The sequence below is a fragment of the Akebia trifoliata genome, chromosome 2 (assembly GCF_017979445.1).
Source record: "Akebia trifoliata isolate Shusen 1 chromosome 2, ASM1797944v1, whole genome shotgun sequence".
NCBI classification, from domain to species: Eukaryota; Viridiplantae; Streptophyta; class Magnoliopsida; order Ranunculales; family Lardizabalaceae; genus Akebia; species Akebia trifoliata.
In genome coordinates this window covers 22000290-22017484 of record NC_141376.1, presented here as the reverse complement: position 1 = coordinate 22017484, position 17195 = coordinate 22000290, and the positions used below count along the sequence as shown (strand labels likewise).

The window sequence follows — 17195 nt, the reverse complement described above, 5'->3', positions numbered from 1 at the left end:
AAGAATATAGTAAAATTAAAGGAGGTGAAGAATAAAAGAAATAAAGTGGGTCCCATGTTTAACTCACAAAATTGTTATAGCTTAATGGAAGAGGTATTATTATAAAAAAAATTGAGATTAAAGGGGTAGAAGATGAAAAACAATAAAGTGGATTAAAGGGGTAAAAGAGGAAATATAATAAAGTTAGGGGAGGTGAATAATAAATGAACTAAAGTGGGTCTCAAGAAACTAAAGCTTAATGGAAGGGGTATTATTAAAAAAATTGAGATGAAAAACAATAAAGTGGATTGAAGGGGTTAATGAGAAAATATATTAAAAAGTGGAAAATTCGAGTTAAGTGGGTAAAAGTGGAAAAAAATAGATTTGGAGGGGTATTATTAAAAAAAATTGAGATTGAAGGGGTAAAAGATGAAAAATGCTAAAGTAGATTAAAGGGGTAGAAGAGAAAATAGTAAAATTAGAAGAAGTGAAGAATAAAGGAAATAAAGTATTTCCCATGACACTGTAGATGATGGGAGGTATGTCTCCCACAACAATGTGGTTGATTGGACGTTTGTGTCACATACAATTGTTCTAACTCAGTTGTGTTTTATTGAATAAATAACTGGACTAGAAAAGAATATATTATCTATAATTCTAAATTATCCAGCTAGTTGTGTCTAAATGCTATTTTCTTGGACCATCTTTATGTATTAGAATCTTGATTCTTGATACCATTATGTAATTTCCTTTTCCTTTCGATGAAGGTTTCTTTCAATAAAAAGGTGTCCTTAGTTGATTGAATGTAGATGGAAGTTGGAACCCCAAATTATTATATTCAAAGTTATAAATGAATGGCATGCTGACTTCTTCATTAGCACACGCCTGTGTTTTGCATGCTTTTGGCAGAGTTGCTTCAAACAATAGTGTATTTTATTGTGTCAATGCTGATGGATTTCTCTAACCTTTGGGCCTCTGTAACCTTTGCATCCCTAAATTACAAACAGGCGTAATCTCCTATATGCATGCATAAATGGCACTCATCCAGAATTGCTTAAATTTTTTTATTTTTTTTCCTAATTTATTCACCTTACCATCTTTTAATTTTGAGAGATTCTATTGCCATACCAACTTTGCTAATGCCACCCCGAATATTTGCTAATTCTTTGGTGATTTACATACGAATTCGGGTGGTGTGGCAATATAATCTCTCTTAATTTTTTGGATTATTATTTATACTTTTTCTGGTTGCTAGGTTCTCTCATCCAGGAACGTTCAGCTTTACTTGGGTTATTTTGTTAGTTGCATAAGAAAAGTTGGCAAGTTTGACTATTCAGAGAAGCTGACGACCATTGGAGGGGACATGGACATTGCAGTGGAAGAAGACCATGAACTAGTTCTGGAACTTCAACCTGTGGAGAGGGGCCTACAAAGAGAGATTCTTCAAGCAGATTTAGTACTATGGACAGTTGGGTCTAAACCTCTAATTCCTTCTTTGGAAACCTATGATCAGCCCCTTGTGTTTCCTGTTAATGCCAGGGGACAAGCGGAAACAGATGAAACTCTCCGTGTCAAAGGTCATCCACGCATATTTGCAATTGGTGATTCTGCTGCCCTAAGGGACTCCTCTGGAAGGCTTCTTCCAGCTACTGCACAGGTTTAATGAGTATAATTTACTAGCAAATTTTGATTTTCTGAAAAAACAAAGATATATAAATATGTTTATTGTTTCCTGTCTAACTATTTTGGGTGGCTTCACTTCTCACTCTCTCAGGTTGCTTTTCAGCAAGCAGACTTTGCTGGTTGGAATCTGTGGGCTGCAATCAATGACCGACCTCTATTGCCATTTAGGTTGGGAACTCTAACCATGTTACTTGGTAACAATCACTTTCTTTTGCATACTAGGAAATTATCTGGACATTTTGATTTGAACGCAGTAGTTAAAATTTACTGAGTGTAACTTCTCTAGAGTTGCACTCATTAAATTTTATCTCTGCCAGTATGAATGATTTAAATGTAGTTTCATCATCTTTACTTGCATTTAAAAAAAAATAATTGTAGAGAAGGAAAGACAGGTCCAATCCATCACCCCTCCCTTGGGGGAAAGGGACACAGATTCAATTCATCACTCCCCTCCATCAAGGGAATGGTGGACATGTCTGCCAATTTGTCTTCCCTTCTTTTTAGGGATGAGGAGACAATCCTCCCAATATATCTCCCTTCCCTTAAGGTAATGATAGACGGATCCACCATTGTAGGGCATAAAATGGGTCAGATTTTATCTGAAACCGAGTGAATCAAAATATGAATTTAGCTGGTTTGGAACCTTGGGGTAGACACGAAAAAAAAAATGGGTCGAATATGGTTTGATGTCCCTTGATTCGAGTCTGATCCAAATCCATCCCTATATCCGCCTAGATCTAATGAAATAGTGCTTTGATAATTGTATTTTTAGGTTTTTCAAAATATCATACTACTTTACTATAGCGTGAATTTTTATAAAATAAAAGGATTATAATGATAAAATGTAATAGTACAACAGTTAACAAAGAATCATAACAAAAAAATGTTGAATGGTCCGAAATTATCCGACCCAACCCAAATCAAGCAATTCAGTTGGGTCGAATTCGGATTCGGATCCAGATAAAAAAAATTGGATTTGAATATGGATATACTCATATCTGGTCCAGGTCCAACCCATTTTAAGCCTTGCACCGATCTGTCTCCTCTTCCCCCGATGGAAGGGAAGGCAAATCCTCCCAATCAGTTTTGTCATGCTCAAAATCCCAACACGAATCCACACAATTTTGTGTTGAAATCTCGAAGTGAGATATTTTCCAATAATCCAATCTAATCCACTCTCAGATCATTGCCCCATTGTCCTCTAGTCGGGTTTCTCTAGCCCAAGACCATGATCTTTTTTATTTGAAAATATGTGGTTACACCTTAAAGGCTTTAGCTAATTGGTGGATGCTTGGTGGAATGAATTTTAGTTTAGTGGAAGTTCGAGTTCTATTTTCAAAAGTAAACTCAAAGCACTAAAAGAGAAAATTAAGGTGTGGAATGTGGAAATGTTTGACTGTGTGGAGGTGATGAGGAAAACAATTCTCGATGAGTTGACTTCGTTAGATCAAAATGAGGAAGGTGTGGGGCTCTCTAGGGAGGAAACCATGAGAAAGATCAACTTGAGGATAGACTTCCAGAATCTCACCTTGATGGAGGAAATAAGTTGGAAGCAAAAGTCGAGAGTGAAGTGGCTGAAGGAAGGGGATAACAATACAAATTTTTTCCATAAGGTTGCTAATTCTCACTGTAGTTTTAACCACATTAGGAGAGTTATCGTCAATGACCAACTCATGGAGGGGGACGAGAGGGTTAGAGAAGGGATAGTGAATTTTTACAAGAAATTATTCGATGAGGATCGGGTGTTTCGGCCCATACCAGAGACTTTAGAGGTGGGAACAATATCGCAGAATTAGAGGGAGTGGTTGGAAAGAAGTTTTGAGGAATAGGAGGTAGTCGACGCACTTGCCACACTTAATGGAGACAAGGCCTCGGGTCCGGCTGGATTCACTATGGCTTTTTATAAATGTTGCTGGGGGACCCTGAAGGAGGACTTCATGAACATGTTCCTCAAGGGGAGGAAGTACTTGGACTACGACTTAAAAACTCTTTTATTGCCTTGATTCCAAAAAAGTCGGAGCAACGAATATTGCTGATTTTAGACCCATCAGCCTTGTGGGTTCAGCGTATAAAATTGTAGCAAAGGTTCTGGCAAATCGGTTGAAAAAGGTAATCGAGTATTTGATTGGGTTTGAGCAAGGTGCTTTTGTTTGTGGGAGATATATTTTAGACGGGGTTCTAGTAGCTAACGAATGCATTGATTCTAAGAAGAGATAGGCAAGGTAGGATTGATTTGCAAAATCGATATGCACAAAGCTTACGAACACGTGAATTGGGACCACTTAGATTGATTGGGTGATGAAATGTGTGACTACAACCTCCTTTTCGATTCTGATCAACGACAGTTCTACCGGATTCTTTAGAAGCTCCAGGGGCTTGAGACAGGGGGATCCCCTATCTCTGTTGTTATTCATTTTAGTGGTGGAGGTCTTGGGCCGGTTCCTAAAAAGAGCGTCAAGTTTGGATTGGATTTCTGGTTTCCCAGTTGGAAGGGACGTTCAAAGCATTTTGTTCCTGCAATTCACTGATGAAACCCTAGTGTTTCTAGATGCGTCAGATGATCAGGTGAGACACTTGAGGGGGTTTCTTTGTTGCTTCAAAGCAGTGTTGGGTTTGAGCATCAACTTCAGGAATAGTAAGTAGTACGGAGTGGGTTGTTATACGGGGGTCAATAGGTGGGCTACGGTGTTTGGATGCCTAAGTGAGTCTCTTCCTACCACTTATTTGGGTATGCCTCTAGGTGCAGAGTATATAAGTAAATCAATTTGGGACTCGGTGGTTGAGCACATGGAAAGGAGATTGAGCTCTTGGAAAGCAAAGTACCTATCGAAGTGCAGAAAACTCACCTTAATAAAAAGCTCCTTAGCTAGCATTCCAGTTTACCATTTGTCATTGTACTCTATTCCAAAAGGGGTTGAAGGTAGATTGGAGAGATTGATTAGGGATTTCTCACATGATAAGAATGGTGGTAAGAAGATTTATCTCATGAGGTGCTAGGTCATATGTGTGCAAAGAATAATGGTGGGATGGGTTTTAGAGGGCTCAAAGTTGCTAATAAAGCCCTTTTAGGGAAGTGGGTGTGGAGGTTTGGTAATGAGAATCTTAGCTTGTAGAGTAGTCATCAAGGCTAAGTATGGAGAGAAGCTTAATGGGTGGGAGAGCAAGGAGGTGATCTCGTCTGATGGGTGCAGTGTTTGGAGGGGTGTCATGAGTGCTTTAATGGACTTCAAGACATGGGTGCGGTTTAGAGTTGGCAAGGGCGACATGATAAGATTCTGAGAGTACTGGTAGTGTAGATACACGACTTTTTGCTCTCTTTCCTTGTCTCTTCAACCTTTCGTCTAAGAAAAACCTGCCTTGGGTGGACTTTTTGAACCTTGAAGGAAACGAGCCCACATGGGATTTGAGTTTCAGGAGAGGTTTCAAGATGGGGAAATACAGGACTTACCTGACTTAATGATCATTCTTGATGGAGCTCATTGGAACATCATGAAGATGATAGGATGGAGTGGACTTGTACCAAAAGAACAAACTTCACTGTTAATTCATTCGCCTAGGCACTTACGGAGCTCAACAACTATCCTAGTCAATTCCCCTTGGCTAAGATTTGGCATTCTAAAGCCCCTTCTAAGGTTCGTTTTTTCATTTGGCTCGCCACTTAGAATAAACTTTTGTGGTTTTGGGACACCCAATTGTTGTGTTCTTTGTCTTATCAATAGTGAATCCATTAACCATATTTTATTACATTGTGAGTTGGCCTATGCCATTTGAAGTCATTTCTTTGGTCTTTTTGGGATTTCTTAGGTTCTTCCGGATACTACCTTGTCTCTTTTTCAGAGTTGGGATTTGTCATGCTTCTCGACGAGATTGAACATCTTGTGGAGGTTCCTTCTTTTTGCCATTTGTTGGGGAATTTGGTTGGAAAGGAATGAGAGAATTTTAGAGGGCTAAACTCAAGCTTTTATGATATTATCCTAAACATTTTGGGGAGTTTGTTTTTTTAGTGTAAGTTATACCCCAATTTCAAGGGTGTCTTTTATGAAGACTTTGATTTTCCGGTGGGAATCCCTAGTAGATCGTCAGGAGAGTCTTGGGTTGGTCACCTCGACCGCCTTGCAAGTCTTTTTTGTATCTTTTTCCCTCTTTAATGAAATGTATACTTATAAAAATTTTTTTTTGCTAAATTATAAGAATAATTTTATTCCAAAAACAACTTATACCTTGGAATCATACAAGGAGGCAATGGATTCACAGTATGGAGAGTTCTACTAGAAAAACCTGTAAATTTTTATTCTAAAAGCTCATAATAGTTAAAATCAGGAATAATGTCTTTCAACTATTTATATAATACTTATAACCCTAATCTAATATCAGCCATTCAATTAATATAAGAAGATCTAATGGTTGTGAATTAAACTTAACATAATAAAATTAAAAATACTATCTTTGTCCCAATCCCTAACTATCTCCCTTGAATTTTTAGCCTAAGAAATTCATTAGAAAGACATGATAAAGTTAGCAAATTGCCCCCAAACATCTATACTATGACCATGGCTTAATATAACAAAAATAAGCCTAAATACTGATCCTAGTCCCTTCAGTAGACCCTACTACAAATAAAATCTAAATAATGATCTAATGGATACGGCCCATGATCTCAGATGTCCTCATAACTTATCTTCTATAGAAGGAAATAAAGCTTCATTTTCCAATAGGGGAAAAATGCGAAAGAGATACACTTATCTTTATTCAATTGTGTTGGCCTCTTTTAATTTGATTGTCTGATGAGTCTTTTAGGTAGGCACTACATCAGTGTACCAACACAGGCCACACACTTCATGCAAGTTATAGCTCAAACATGGAGCAGTAAGAAACTAAATGTTTGCGCTAGATCTAGCATAGAAGCTGAGTACACAGAAATGACCCTTCATGTGAGTTATGACTCAAACATTTGATAGATGGACTAGGTTTTCCGGTTGATGGTCCTATAAAATTGTATTGAGATAATCAAGCAGCTACTTACCTTGCGAATAACCTAGTCTTTAATGAGAGGGCCAAGCATATAAAGATTTAGTTACATTTTATCAAGGAAAATGTGACAACCAAAGTTATCTCTACTCTTTTTGTGAGTCGACTGGTCAGTTTGCTGACACACTTACTAAAGCATTTAGTTAGCACTAGCTAGAGAATTTTCAGTCCAAGTTGGGCATCTTTGACATATATGCTCTATCTTTGGCGGGGGGGGGGTAGATCACAGTAAGTGACTTTTTTTTTATCTTTCGATCATCGTAAGGGTTATATGAGGGTGGCGGCAGTTGTTTTGAACACATACGGAGGCCTGTGATTACAGTAAGGTGCTATTTGGGGCTGTTCTACTAGCAGTATTACTCCTCAAGTTTCTATGCTTGCGATAATGATTGCTCGGATAACCCACAATAGTATTTAATCAGATCTCACAGTTTTTTCGATTGTGTATTGTCACCTTTAGGGTGCTGCGGTCACTTTATCCTAGGGAGTCGTGTCCTCATCTTACTTGAACTCTCTTCCCACCATAGTACTCGGATTCTTCGATGGCCTTTGAGACATCCTCTTCCTCGATCACTGGTAATAGTAATGGATCGAGTGGTCATTCGTCTCACTCAACCGACTTTCTAGGTATTCAGATTACTACAATGAAATTAGATGGCCCTAGTTATCTCCTCTGGGCACGATCAGTTGAAATGTTCATTGGTGGAAAAGGGAAGATCAGTTACCTCACAGGGGCGGACAAACAACCTGTACAGACCGATAACTCTTACTTCCATTGGTTTGCTAATGAATCTATGGTCCGTTCTTGGCTGGTTACCTCTATGCAACCACACATTGCGGCTAGTTTTATGTTTTCCTCAATAGTAAAACAGATATGGGATTCTGCAAAAAGCATTTACTCGCAACGTCAGAACAATGTCAAGATTTTCAACTTGGAGCATGAGATTTCTCGTCTTTCACAAGGAGACTCTTTAGTTACTACCTATATATCACAACTACGTGCTCGGTAGGAAGAGATGTCCTTCTATTCCTTGTCTTATGCCTGGAAGGACCCTCTTGATAAGACATTATATTTGTCAATTTTGAATAAGAATCGGATTTTTCAGTTTTTAACTGATCTTCGGGATGAGTTTGAGTACGCAAAAGTTCATTTATTGGGTATGGATCATTTTTCGTCCCTACAGACCGCGTATTCGTATGTCTTGACTAATAAGAGTCGTCGCACAGCTGTCCTACCTCATTCTTCGGGAGATCACTTCGTTATGTTTGCTCGCCTATCTTCTCCACAACCCCCCAGTGGGTTTATGCCTATCCATCAGTGACATAAGTGTGATCATTATGGAAAGTTGGGTCCTGTGAAGGCTCGATGTTATGCACTTCATGGTCGTCCTAATCAGCAGCGTCAACAGTCTCAACGATCTTCAGCTCATGTAGTTTCTCATTCGATTAATGATTCAGCACCTCTTTCAGCTACTACATCCTCATCAGATTTGGTATCTCTATCCCGGGCTGAGCTTGACATGTTCAGGAAATTCTTCAATCAGATGGAGACTTCATCTTAATCGGTCTCTACATTCACTCACTCAAGTATTTTTGCATCTACACACAGTGTTTTCACTACTTCCTCACCATGGATCATTGATTCTGGTGCCTTCGATAACATGATCGGTATATCATCCCTATTCGAAACTTATAGTGTTTGTTCTGGTCATCGCAAGGTTCGCCTTGCTGATGGTTCTGTCTTCTATAGCTGGTCAAGGTCATTTTCCTGTTACATCTACTTTATCCTTATCTAATACACTGCATGTTCTTCAACTTACTACTAATCTTATATTTGTTAGTAGCATTACCAATAATTTGAATTGCAGTGTAATTTTTTATCCCTCTCATTGTGTCTTTTAGGATCTGGGGTCGAAGAGGACGATTGGCACTGAACGTGAAGTGAATGGACTGTATCTCTTAGACGTACCTGGTTTACTTAGCACCCATTCTACTTCCGAGATTAGTAGTAGCAGTCAATCCAATAAGGCTCTTGTAATGCGTTAGCACTTACGCTTAGGTCACATTTCTTTTGGATATTTGAAACATTTGTTCCCTGCTTTATTTATTAATAACAATTTCTTTATTTTTCGTGAAATTCGCCAATTAGCTAAACATGCGCGTTCTTCCTATCTTGTTAGTATGAATACTATTGCACCTGCTATATTTGACCTAATTCATTCTGATGTGTGGAGTCCTTCCCCGGTCCCATCCACTATTGGTTTTCGTTATTTTGTTTTATTCATTGATGACCACAATCGTACCACTCGGGTCTATCTTATGAAACACAAGAGTGAAGTTTGTGGGATCTTTAAGCAATTTCTTGCTATGGTTCATACCCAATTTGGTCGTACCGTCAAAACCTTCGATTCTGATCATGGTACTACTGAGTACACCTATAGTGAGGTTTTAAAACTTTGTTTAGAGTCTGAGCATCAAATGTCCAATGTGAAGACCTCTCAGCAGAATAGTTGTTTAGAAAGAAAAAATTGTCATATTCTAAAGTTAGCTCATGCCATCTTTATTGGTATGAACGTACCACAATCTTATTGGGCCGATGCTGTTCTTACTGCGTAACACCTTATTAATCGACCCCCCTCCCGGGTTTTTTAGTTTGCCACGCCTCTTTCTCCGCTCGATCAGGATCGTCTCCTGTTTTCCCTTTCTTCGCGTGTGTTTTGTTCAAATTCTTGACCAAACTTGTACTAAACTTGACCCTAAGACTCTAAAATGTATTTTTTTGGGTTATTCATCTACCCATAAAGGTTATCGGTGTTACCATCCTCCTTCTCGATGGCGTTTCATTTCTCGGGATGTTTCCTTCTTTGAGCACACCCCATACTACAATGGGTCCGTTGGCATTCAATTTGAGTGGTTTCCCCTAGACTCCCCGGATGATCCCTTTCCTGTTTCCTTTTCTCTTCCCTTACCAGTACCTTCCTCTCCACCCCTTGTCAGTGTGTTACTTCCTCCTTTGTAGGTTTACTTTCAGCGTTCTCGTGATACTACCATCACTTCTATGCCAAATTAGCTCGCCTCCTTGCCTCCAGATTTGTCTCATTCTGTTCCCTGTGATGATCGTCCTATTGTCACTCGTAAGGGTAAGCGCACTTGTACTTATCCTATTTCTAATTATGTATCTGATTTTGCACTTTCACCCTTCTATCGGAGTTTTCCTGCCTCTGTTTCCGTTGTTTCTCTTCCTACTGCTATTGCAGATGCTATTGCCCATCTTGAGTGGTGAGCAGGTATGATTGATGAGTTGAATGCTCTTAAAAAGACTCAAACTTGGGAACTTATTCCTCTTCCGCTTGGAAGGAAAGCAGTGGGATTTGTCTGGTTTTCACACTTAAGCATAATCTGGATGGTTCTATGCTCGTTATAAGGCCCGCTTGGTGACCAAAGGTTATGCTCAAACTTATGGAATTGATTATCAGGAGACATTTGCTCCGGTTGCCAAAATGACCACCATTCGCATTTTTCTTTCTGTTGCTGCTATCAGAGGCTGGCCTCTCTATCAGTTAGATGTCAAGAATGCGTTTCTCAATGGTGATATTCAGGAAGAGGTTTATATAGTCCAACCTCCTGGGTTTCTTACATCTGCTTCTCTTACACATGTCTGTCGTCTTCGTCGCTTTCTTTATGGCCTGAAGTAGTCTCCTTGCGCATGGTCTGAGCGCTTTACTAAGGTCATATATCAGTTTGACTTCCATTAGAGTTCTGCTGATCACACCCTTTTCTTGTGTTACTCCTAAGAAAAAACTGTTGCTCTGATTGTTTATGTTGATGATATTGTTTTTACTGGAGATGATAATGATGGTATTACTGAGGTAAAAACTTACTTAGGCCATCAATTTGAGATTAAGGACCTTGGGCATCTTCGCTATTTTCTGGGTATTGAGGTGGTGCGGTCCCAATCCGGTATATTTATTTCCCAACGAAAGTATGTCCTTGATTTACTCAGCGATTCAGGTCAGCTTGGTTCTCGTTCTGCTGATACTCCTATTGAGCAGAATCACAGGTTGGCTGATTCTGAGGGGGAGTGTGTCGGATATTAGACAGTATCAGCGACATGTGGGAAAATTGATCTATTTGTCTATGACTCGCCTAGACATTGCTTATGCTGTTAGCGTTGTAAGTCAGTTTATGCACTCACCTCGAACATCTCATTTTATTGCAGTTTATCGTATTCTTAGATATCTTAAGGGATGTCCTGGTCGAGGTATTTTGTTCAGTAATCATGGTCATTTTCGTGTTGAGGCATGGACAGATACAGATTATGTTGGTTCAGTGATTGATAGACGTTCTACTTTTGGGTATTGTATTAAAGTTGGTGGTAACTTGGCACAGTAAGAAGCAGGATGTGGTTTCTCAATCGAGTGCTGAGTCAGAATATAAAGCTATGGCACTTGGAGTGTGTGAGTTATTGTGGCTCAAGATCTTATTAGCTGACCTGTGTCTTCCTGTGCCAGTCCCATTCTTACAATATTGTGATAACAAATTAGCTATTAACATAGCGGCAAATCCAGTTCAGCATGACATAATGAAGCATATCGAAGTTGATCGTCATTTTATTAGAGAAAAGATTGTTTCTGGATAGATTTGTACTCCCTTTGTTCCTACATCTCAACAAATCGCTTTTGAAGGTGTCAGTAAAATCACCTTTGAAGGTGTCTTGTCCAAGTTGGGCGTTGTTGATATCCACGCACCAACTTGAGGGGGAGTGTTAAAATAAGTCTATATGTGTCATTTTCCGTCTTTTCCTCTACTTAGATTATGTAATACCTTTAAAGCCTAATTAGGGCTAATTAATGGATTAACATTTTTATTCTCTCAATTTCAATTATAATGATAATATGGGTATTTTTGGATTTCTTATTTTTTTCACTCATTGAATGTTTTTATTTTCAAAAAATACTGAAAGAGAAGATGAGACCTGTGCAACATAATTGAAATTTCTGGCACTTTTTTCTCCTCTATAACTTGTTCTCTTCTTTATTTTGTAGAATATACAAATCACCTGGTCACTCGTAGCAATATCGTAGTTGAGATGTGTCATGTACAAGTTGAATGTAGAAAACTCTATCTACCAGCTTCGCCATTGCTCTAAAGCATCATCTATTTGGTCCTAGTTTTCTTTTTGGCGTTTAAGAAGTGCCGCTTAGCTAAGTGGTAAGACATGTGGAGAGTTATTCTCACGTCCAAGGTTCAAACCCCCTGTACCCATACTTCTTATGCTAACCACTAATCATATTACCTATCAGTAACCACTAATCAAGCATTTCCCTATAAAAGAAAATATGGCTTGGATTCTTTTTAGGTCAGTGATTTTTGAAGGTCGGTCTTCCTATTCTTTTAAAACTAGAAGTAGAATTCTATGAACACTTCTGTTTGTTGTGGGGGATTTGGAAAGAGGAATGAGAGGACCTTTGAGGGTAAGGAGAAGACCCTCAATGCTACTATCATTTATATTAATGTAAATTTGTTCCTTTGTTCTAAATTGTTCCAACCATCCAAGGGGACTTCCATTTCAGATTTTTGTTTAGATGGGATTCTCTGATTTTGTAATTTGAGGGGCTTCTTGTGGTTTTCGTGATATGTTTGTATTCTGCTTCTAGGACTTTAGTCTTCTTGGTAGTTGCCTTGACCTCATTTGAGATTACCTCTATTTGTATAGCTCTTTTTTAATGAAAGCTTTGTTTTTTATCTTTCAAAAAAGAAATGGATTTTATTAAAATGGTTGGTGAAGCGTCAAGTATTGTTATTTATGTGTGCAATTTATCAAAAACATGTGAGTTAATGCGTCCATTGAAGTATCAAATGGTTTTGGAGCTGTTATGATAGCCCAGGACACATAATTATATATATATACATGTGACAATGTTTGGCAGCCAACATTACGGAGCCAAAATTTGTCTTATATGGGCTAGAAGTTTCGGAATGGGTTGATATTTTGCGAGGATGATCTCCTCACCATAGAGATTATCCTCACAAAAATCAGTCAATTATGAAACTTCTAACCCCAGTTTACAAGTTGAAGAATTGTGGACTGTCAATTTTTACCGTTAATTTGTAAGTTATTTTTTATGGGGTTAGAAGTTTAGCAATAGGGGGTAAAAGAGGAAAAATAGTAGTTGGAGGGGTATTATTGAAAAAAGAGAGAAAGGGCGGAGGTGAGGAAAACCGATAAAGTTGAAGGTGTGAAGAGAGAAGGCAATGCAATGGGGCCGACACAAAGGGATGGATCAGACGCTTATCCCCTATAATTTTAGCTACTATAGGGTTGGGATCTGTGACTCCTAAGAATGATTCATGAAAAAAACTCATGATCCCAACCTTTTAAACACAAAATCCAATGGTTGAGATTTATGAGTATCTTGATAACACAAATCTCAGGGATACTTATCCCGAGGATAAGTCTCAACAATTGGATTTTGCATTTAAAGGGTTGGGATCATGTGTTTTTTTATGAGTCATTCTTATTAGGAGTCAAGGGATCCTGACCCATATATTTATATATATACATGTAGAGTCTGTCTATAGCAACGACCCATTCCGACTTGTTTTTACACCGACAACTAGCCATGGATGAAAAGTGATCAATGGTTTAAAACAAAGATGACATGGCAATCATTTAAGATAGCTTTCTTAAATAGCTTGGCTTGAGTTATGCTGAACTGTTTCTATCAAAGTCTTCAGTTATTTATTCCTTTAAGGAGGATGTGGATAGAAAGTTACTGACGGACTAGAGCCATTTATTTCTATGTATTTATTTTGAATAAGGATAAAGAGACTAGAAAAAGATGCTCAAGTACACTCAACTGATGTGGTATCCGCATGGAACCATAGAATTTTTCCTTGTGTCTCAAAGGGGAAAAAATTATGATTCTATGCACATGCCACGTTAGTTTAGTATGTTTGAGTAGTTTTTTGTTTTTTGTTTTTTGTCAGTTTATCATAACTCATTTATCTTTTGCATGAAGTAAGGCAGTGAGGAAGGAAAGTAAAGTCATTCCAAACTTTTTCTTCCATTTTTATTTGTTTTGACTTCTCCAATATCTCCCTCATGATTCAACCATGGTTTGCATTGAAGCTGGCCAGTTTCTTGAACTAAATATTACCGCATTGGCTTACATCTTAAATGCTTGTCAACTGTACGTAACCTGCTGTGTTTGACTGTTAGATTCCAGAATCTCGGTGAGATGATGACTCTCGGGAGGAATGATGCGGCAATTTCTCCAAGCTTCATTGAGGGGTTAACCTTGGATGGTCCCATTGGTCATAATGGTTAATATTCCTTCCCATGTCTCTCTCTGCATCAAGTTGTGGCAATCAAATCTCCAAACCTAATATTATTGTGTTTCCATTGCAGCAAGGAAGCTGGCCTACTTGATCAGATTACCCACGGATGAACATCGGATTAAAGTGGGAATCAGTTGGCTTGCAAAGTCTGCTATAGATTCCATTGCTTCTTTCCAGAGTACTCTAACCAAAATCGTTTCGGGCTCTTAGATCCATTTATCCTCTTCTCTTCGAAATGAAACGTTACTTGACTTCTCATGCATAGAATTGGTTACTTCTTTTATCATTCATGTTCGTTGCTTTGTATCGGTATGGAAATAGCATGAAATGAGAAAATTATACTCTCAAATACCTAAATCTGTCCTTTATTAAACATGGCTTTTGTTTTTAAGGAAAATGTTTAAGACACTGTTGAACACTGAGCTGATATGGAGGTGTACATGGAATCATAGATGTGTTTCCTCGAGATACAAGTGAAAAGCATTTACGGTTCTGTGTACACCTTCATGTCAGCTTAGTGTCTAACCCAGTGTTCTGCACACACAGTTGGTCTTGGATGACTCTTTGTAAAATGAAGTTGTTTTTACATTAGTCACTACTTCACTATCTCAATCTCTGTCATTTTTTTATTATTTTTCTTTTACATATTTGTTCATTTTTATTTGAAGGTTTTCAGTGTGTATATTCTTTCTATACGGGCTTCCATATTACAAAGTTGGGACTATGTTATGTTATATCTAGGGATGGGTTCCCATGGGGGGAATGTCTTCTTATCTCAGCCATATAGCTGGATAATGGATATGATATACCAATGTTATTAGAATTGAAGCAATGTTTTCCGATGATAGGACCTAAAATTTAGATTATTAATAGTGTGAATCAAATAATTTATCATAGATTACACAGATAAGATCATTTTGGATCTAATGGGTGCGATCATTATCATTTCTTATGATTACATTTTGACTTAGAGCCCGTTTGGAAAGAGAGCAATTAGGAAGAAAGTAATTTTTAGTAAATAGAAATTAGTTTCTTTTACTTTTAAAATATAAGGATTTTTATTTTTTAAAAGTAGTTTTTTAAAATAAATCCAAACAAATTTTATAACTTTCAGAGGTCAGGTTTTTAAGGTATCTTTATAGAATTTTGAATTTTCACGTAAATGGTGTCTTTCCAAAAATGTAATGAATTTTAATTAAATTACAATTTTGCTAAAAAATTACATTTTTTTTTTCATTTGCTAGTGCCTTCAAACTTTTAAGAGAATTCTAGAAAACATTTTTGAAAGCACATGTTTTTTATATTTTTTATGAAAAGGATCTTAGCTCTACTATTTTAAAGGTGAAATACTTGATCTCTTCCTAGCCCCATTAGAATACTTTGTTTCTTTTTAGGTTTTTTCGTATATTTTATTGTTTTATCCACCTGGTGTGTGAAAAAAAAATAAGGGAGCTGCTATTGGGACTCCAACTTTTACTTGTTACACTATAATTAAAATAAATGTAATAAATTAATGATTGAGAATAAGTAAAAGTTAGGGTGCCAATAGAAACATTTTATATGAGCCTAACCCTAATTGTAAACAACTGTTGAAGTGTTTGAATGTGTTATAATACTTTGTACGGTTGAGGTAATAACTATAACCAAACTTTTATAATGTGGATGGTGTGTTTTAATCTTTATTTAGGGTGTGATATATAATTTAAGAAATTGAGGTGTGATAACTAAAAGTTGGCGTGCAGCTCTCAATAATAAATTATACCTAACGTGAATGGAATAGAAGTTATAAAACTTACTAAGAGATCCGAACCCACTGTAATAGGACTGTTCTATATGCACCCACCTTTACGCTCGTTTCACCACTTTTTGTATAAACCCACCTTTAAGTGGGTGCAGTGAGCATAAAGACTGGGTGCAAACAGTTTGGCCCACCCTCCTAATATCGTAAGGATTCAAATGATGCAACTCATTAATTTTTGAGTCATGCTAGAGTAACATTGAAATTGACATCGTGGGGGACATTTTTAATGTGGATGTGTCTCAGATCCATAGATGTTTTTCATCGAGATACAAGTGAAAGCATATATTGTTCTAACACACATCCACATCGGAAATGTCCCCCCACAACGTCAATTTCAATCTTCAGCATTTTCCTTAATTTTTTGAAAAATTATGCAAAAGGCCTTAGTTTTGGGTAGTATCTTATTCCATTCATTGAAATTTTCTTTTTCTTAATAGTCTTGGACTACATTTCTAGTTATAATATTTTTTAAATACTCAAAATGTTATTTTTCTCATCTTCACAGAGGTAGGTTTTTCAATGACGACTACGATTATTTTTTATTATTTCTTGTTGTGAATGAGGACTGGAGAATGATATACTCCTAATTTTAAACATTTAGATGCATTTTTTTCATTTCAACAATTTATAAAAAAAAACATTGAAGAATGATCAGGGTCTAGAAAGTCGTTTCTAGAACCTTAATTACATAGACTTTATCAATAAATTGAATACTAAATCCACTCATTAGATAGAATACATAGTTAGTCCATATTTATCATTGATTTCAATTAAATTATGTATTTCAGAACTAATTACTATTATTTACGTGTAATAGGAATTATTCGCAAAGTTTTAAGACAAATCAGGAAAATCCGAAGTTACCATTGTGATCCAAGATCTAAAACAAGACCGTACAAACTTCAAGTCAATTGAACAAAATTATACTGTGGTGCCATGGTCAATGATGGCGACGCAGTCAATGAAGAAAGTCAAGCCTCAAAATTTATACTGAAGCTTGGCGGCTGAAAGACATTCGTATTGAAGTAGGACTTTGATATTTTTTTAATCACGGAATGTTTTTGAAACCTTAATTGCCTAAGAAACCCTAATCTAATCTCTCTATAAATAGGATACCATATTAAAGGGCATGGAAATCTCCAATCTCCCCCGGATGGATCTCCCATCTCTCATCTCCCTCGAGATCAATTCTTTTTATTCTTTTAGTTTTAGAATTTTATTTTCTGTTTCTTAGTTTTACAAAAATTGTAAGGAGACTGTTGGTTTTAAGTCAAGAAGTAATAAAGATATTTTTTTCTCTCATCTCTACTTTTTCTTTCCATACTTTCTTTACTTTATTTTTGATTTATTATTTTTGTGATGA

The 17195-nt window shown here is 37.1% G+C and overlaps 1 protein-coding gene across 5 annotated transcripts in view; it reads left to right on the top strand.

Moving 5' to 3' along the window:
* Positions 1 to 14404, top strand: part of NDC1 (NAD(P)H dehydrogenase C1) — a 30436-nt gene extending 16032 nt beyond the window's left edge. For 3 of the 5 annotated variants that reach the window (XM_086432077.1, XM_086432075.1, XM_086432079.1), the window contains 4 exons: positions 1235 to 1636; positions 1754 to 1830; positions 13913 to 14016; positions 14102 to 14404. In XM_086432077.1, coding sequence (XP_086288203.1) covers positions 1235 to 1636; positions 1754 to 1830; positions 13913 to 14016; positions 14102 to 14241 — 723 coding nt within the window. In that variant the 3' untranslated portion in view covers positions 14242 to 14404. The other 2 variants (XR_015175478.1, XM_086432078.1) reach the window with 2 other exon arrangements.
* The last annotated feature ends 2791 nt before the right edge of the window (positions 14405 to 17195 follow it).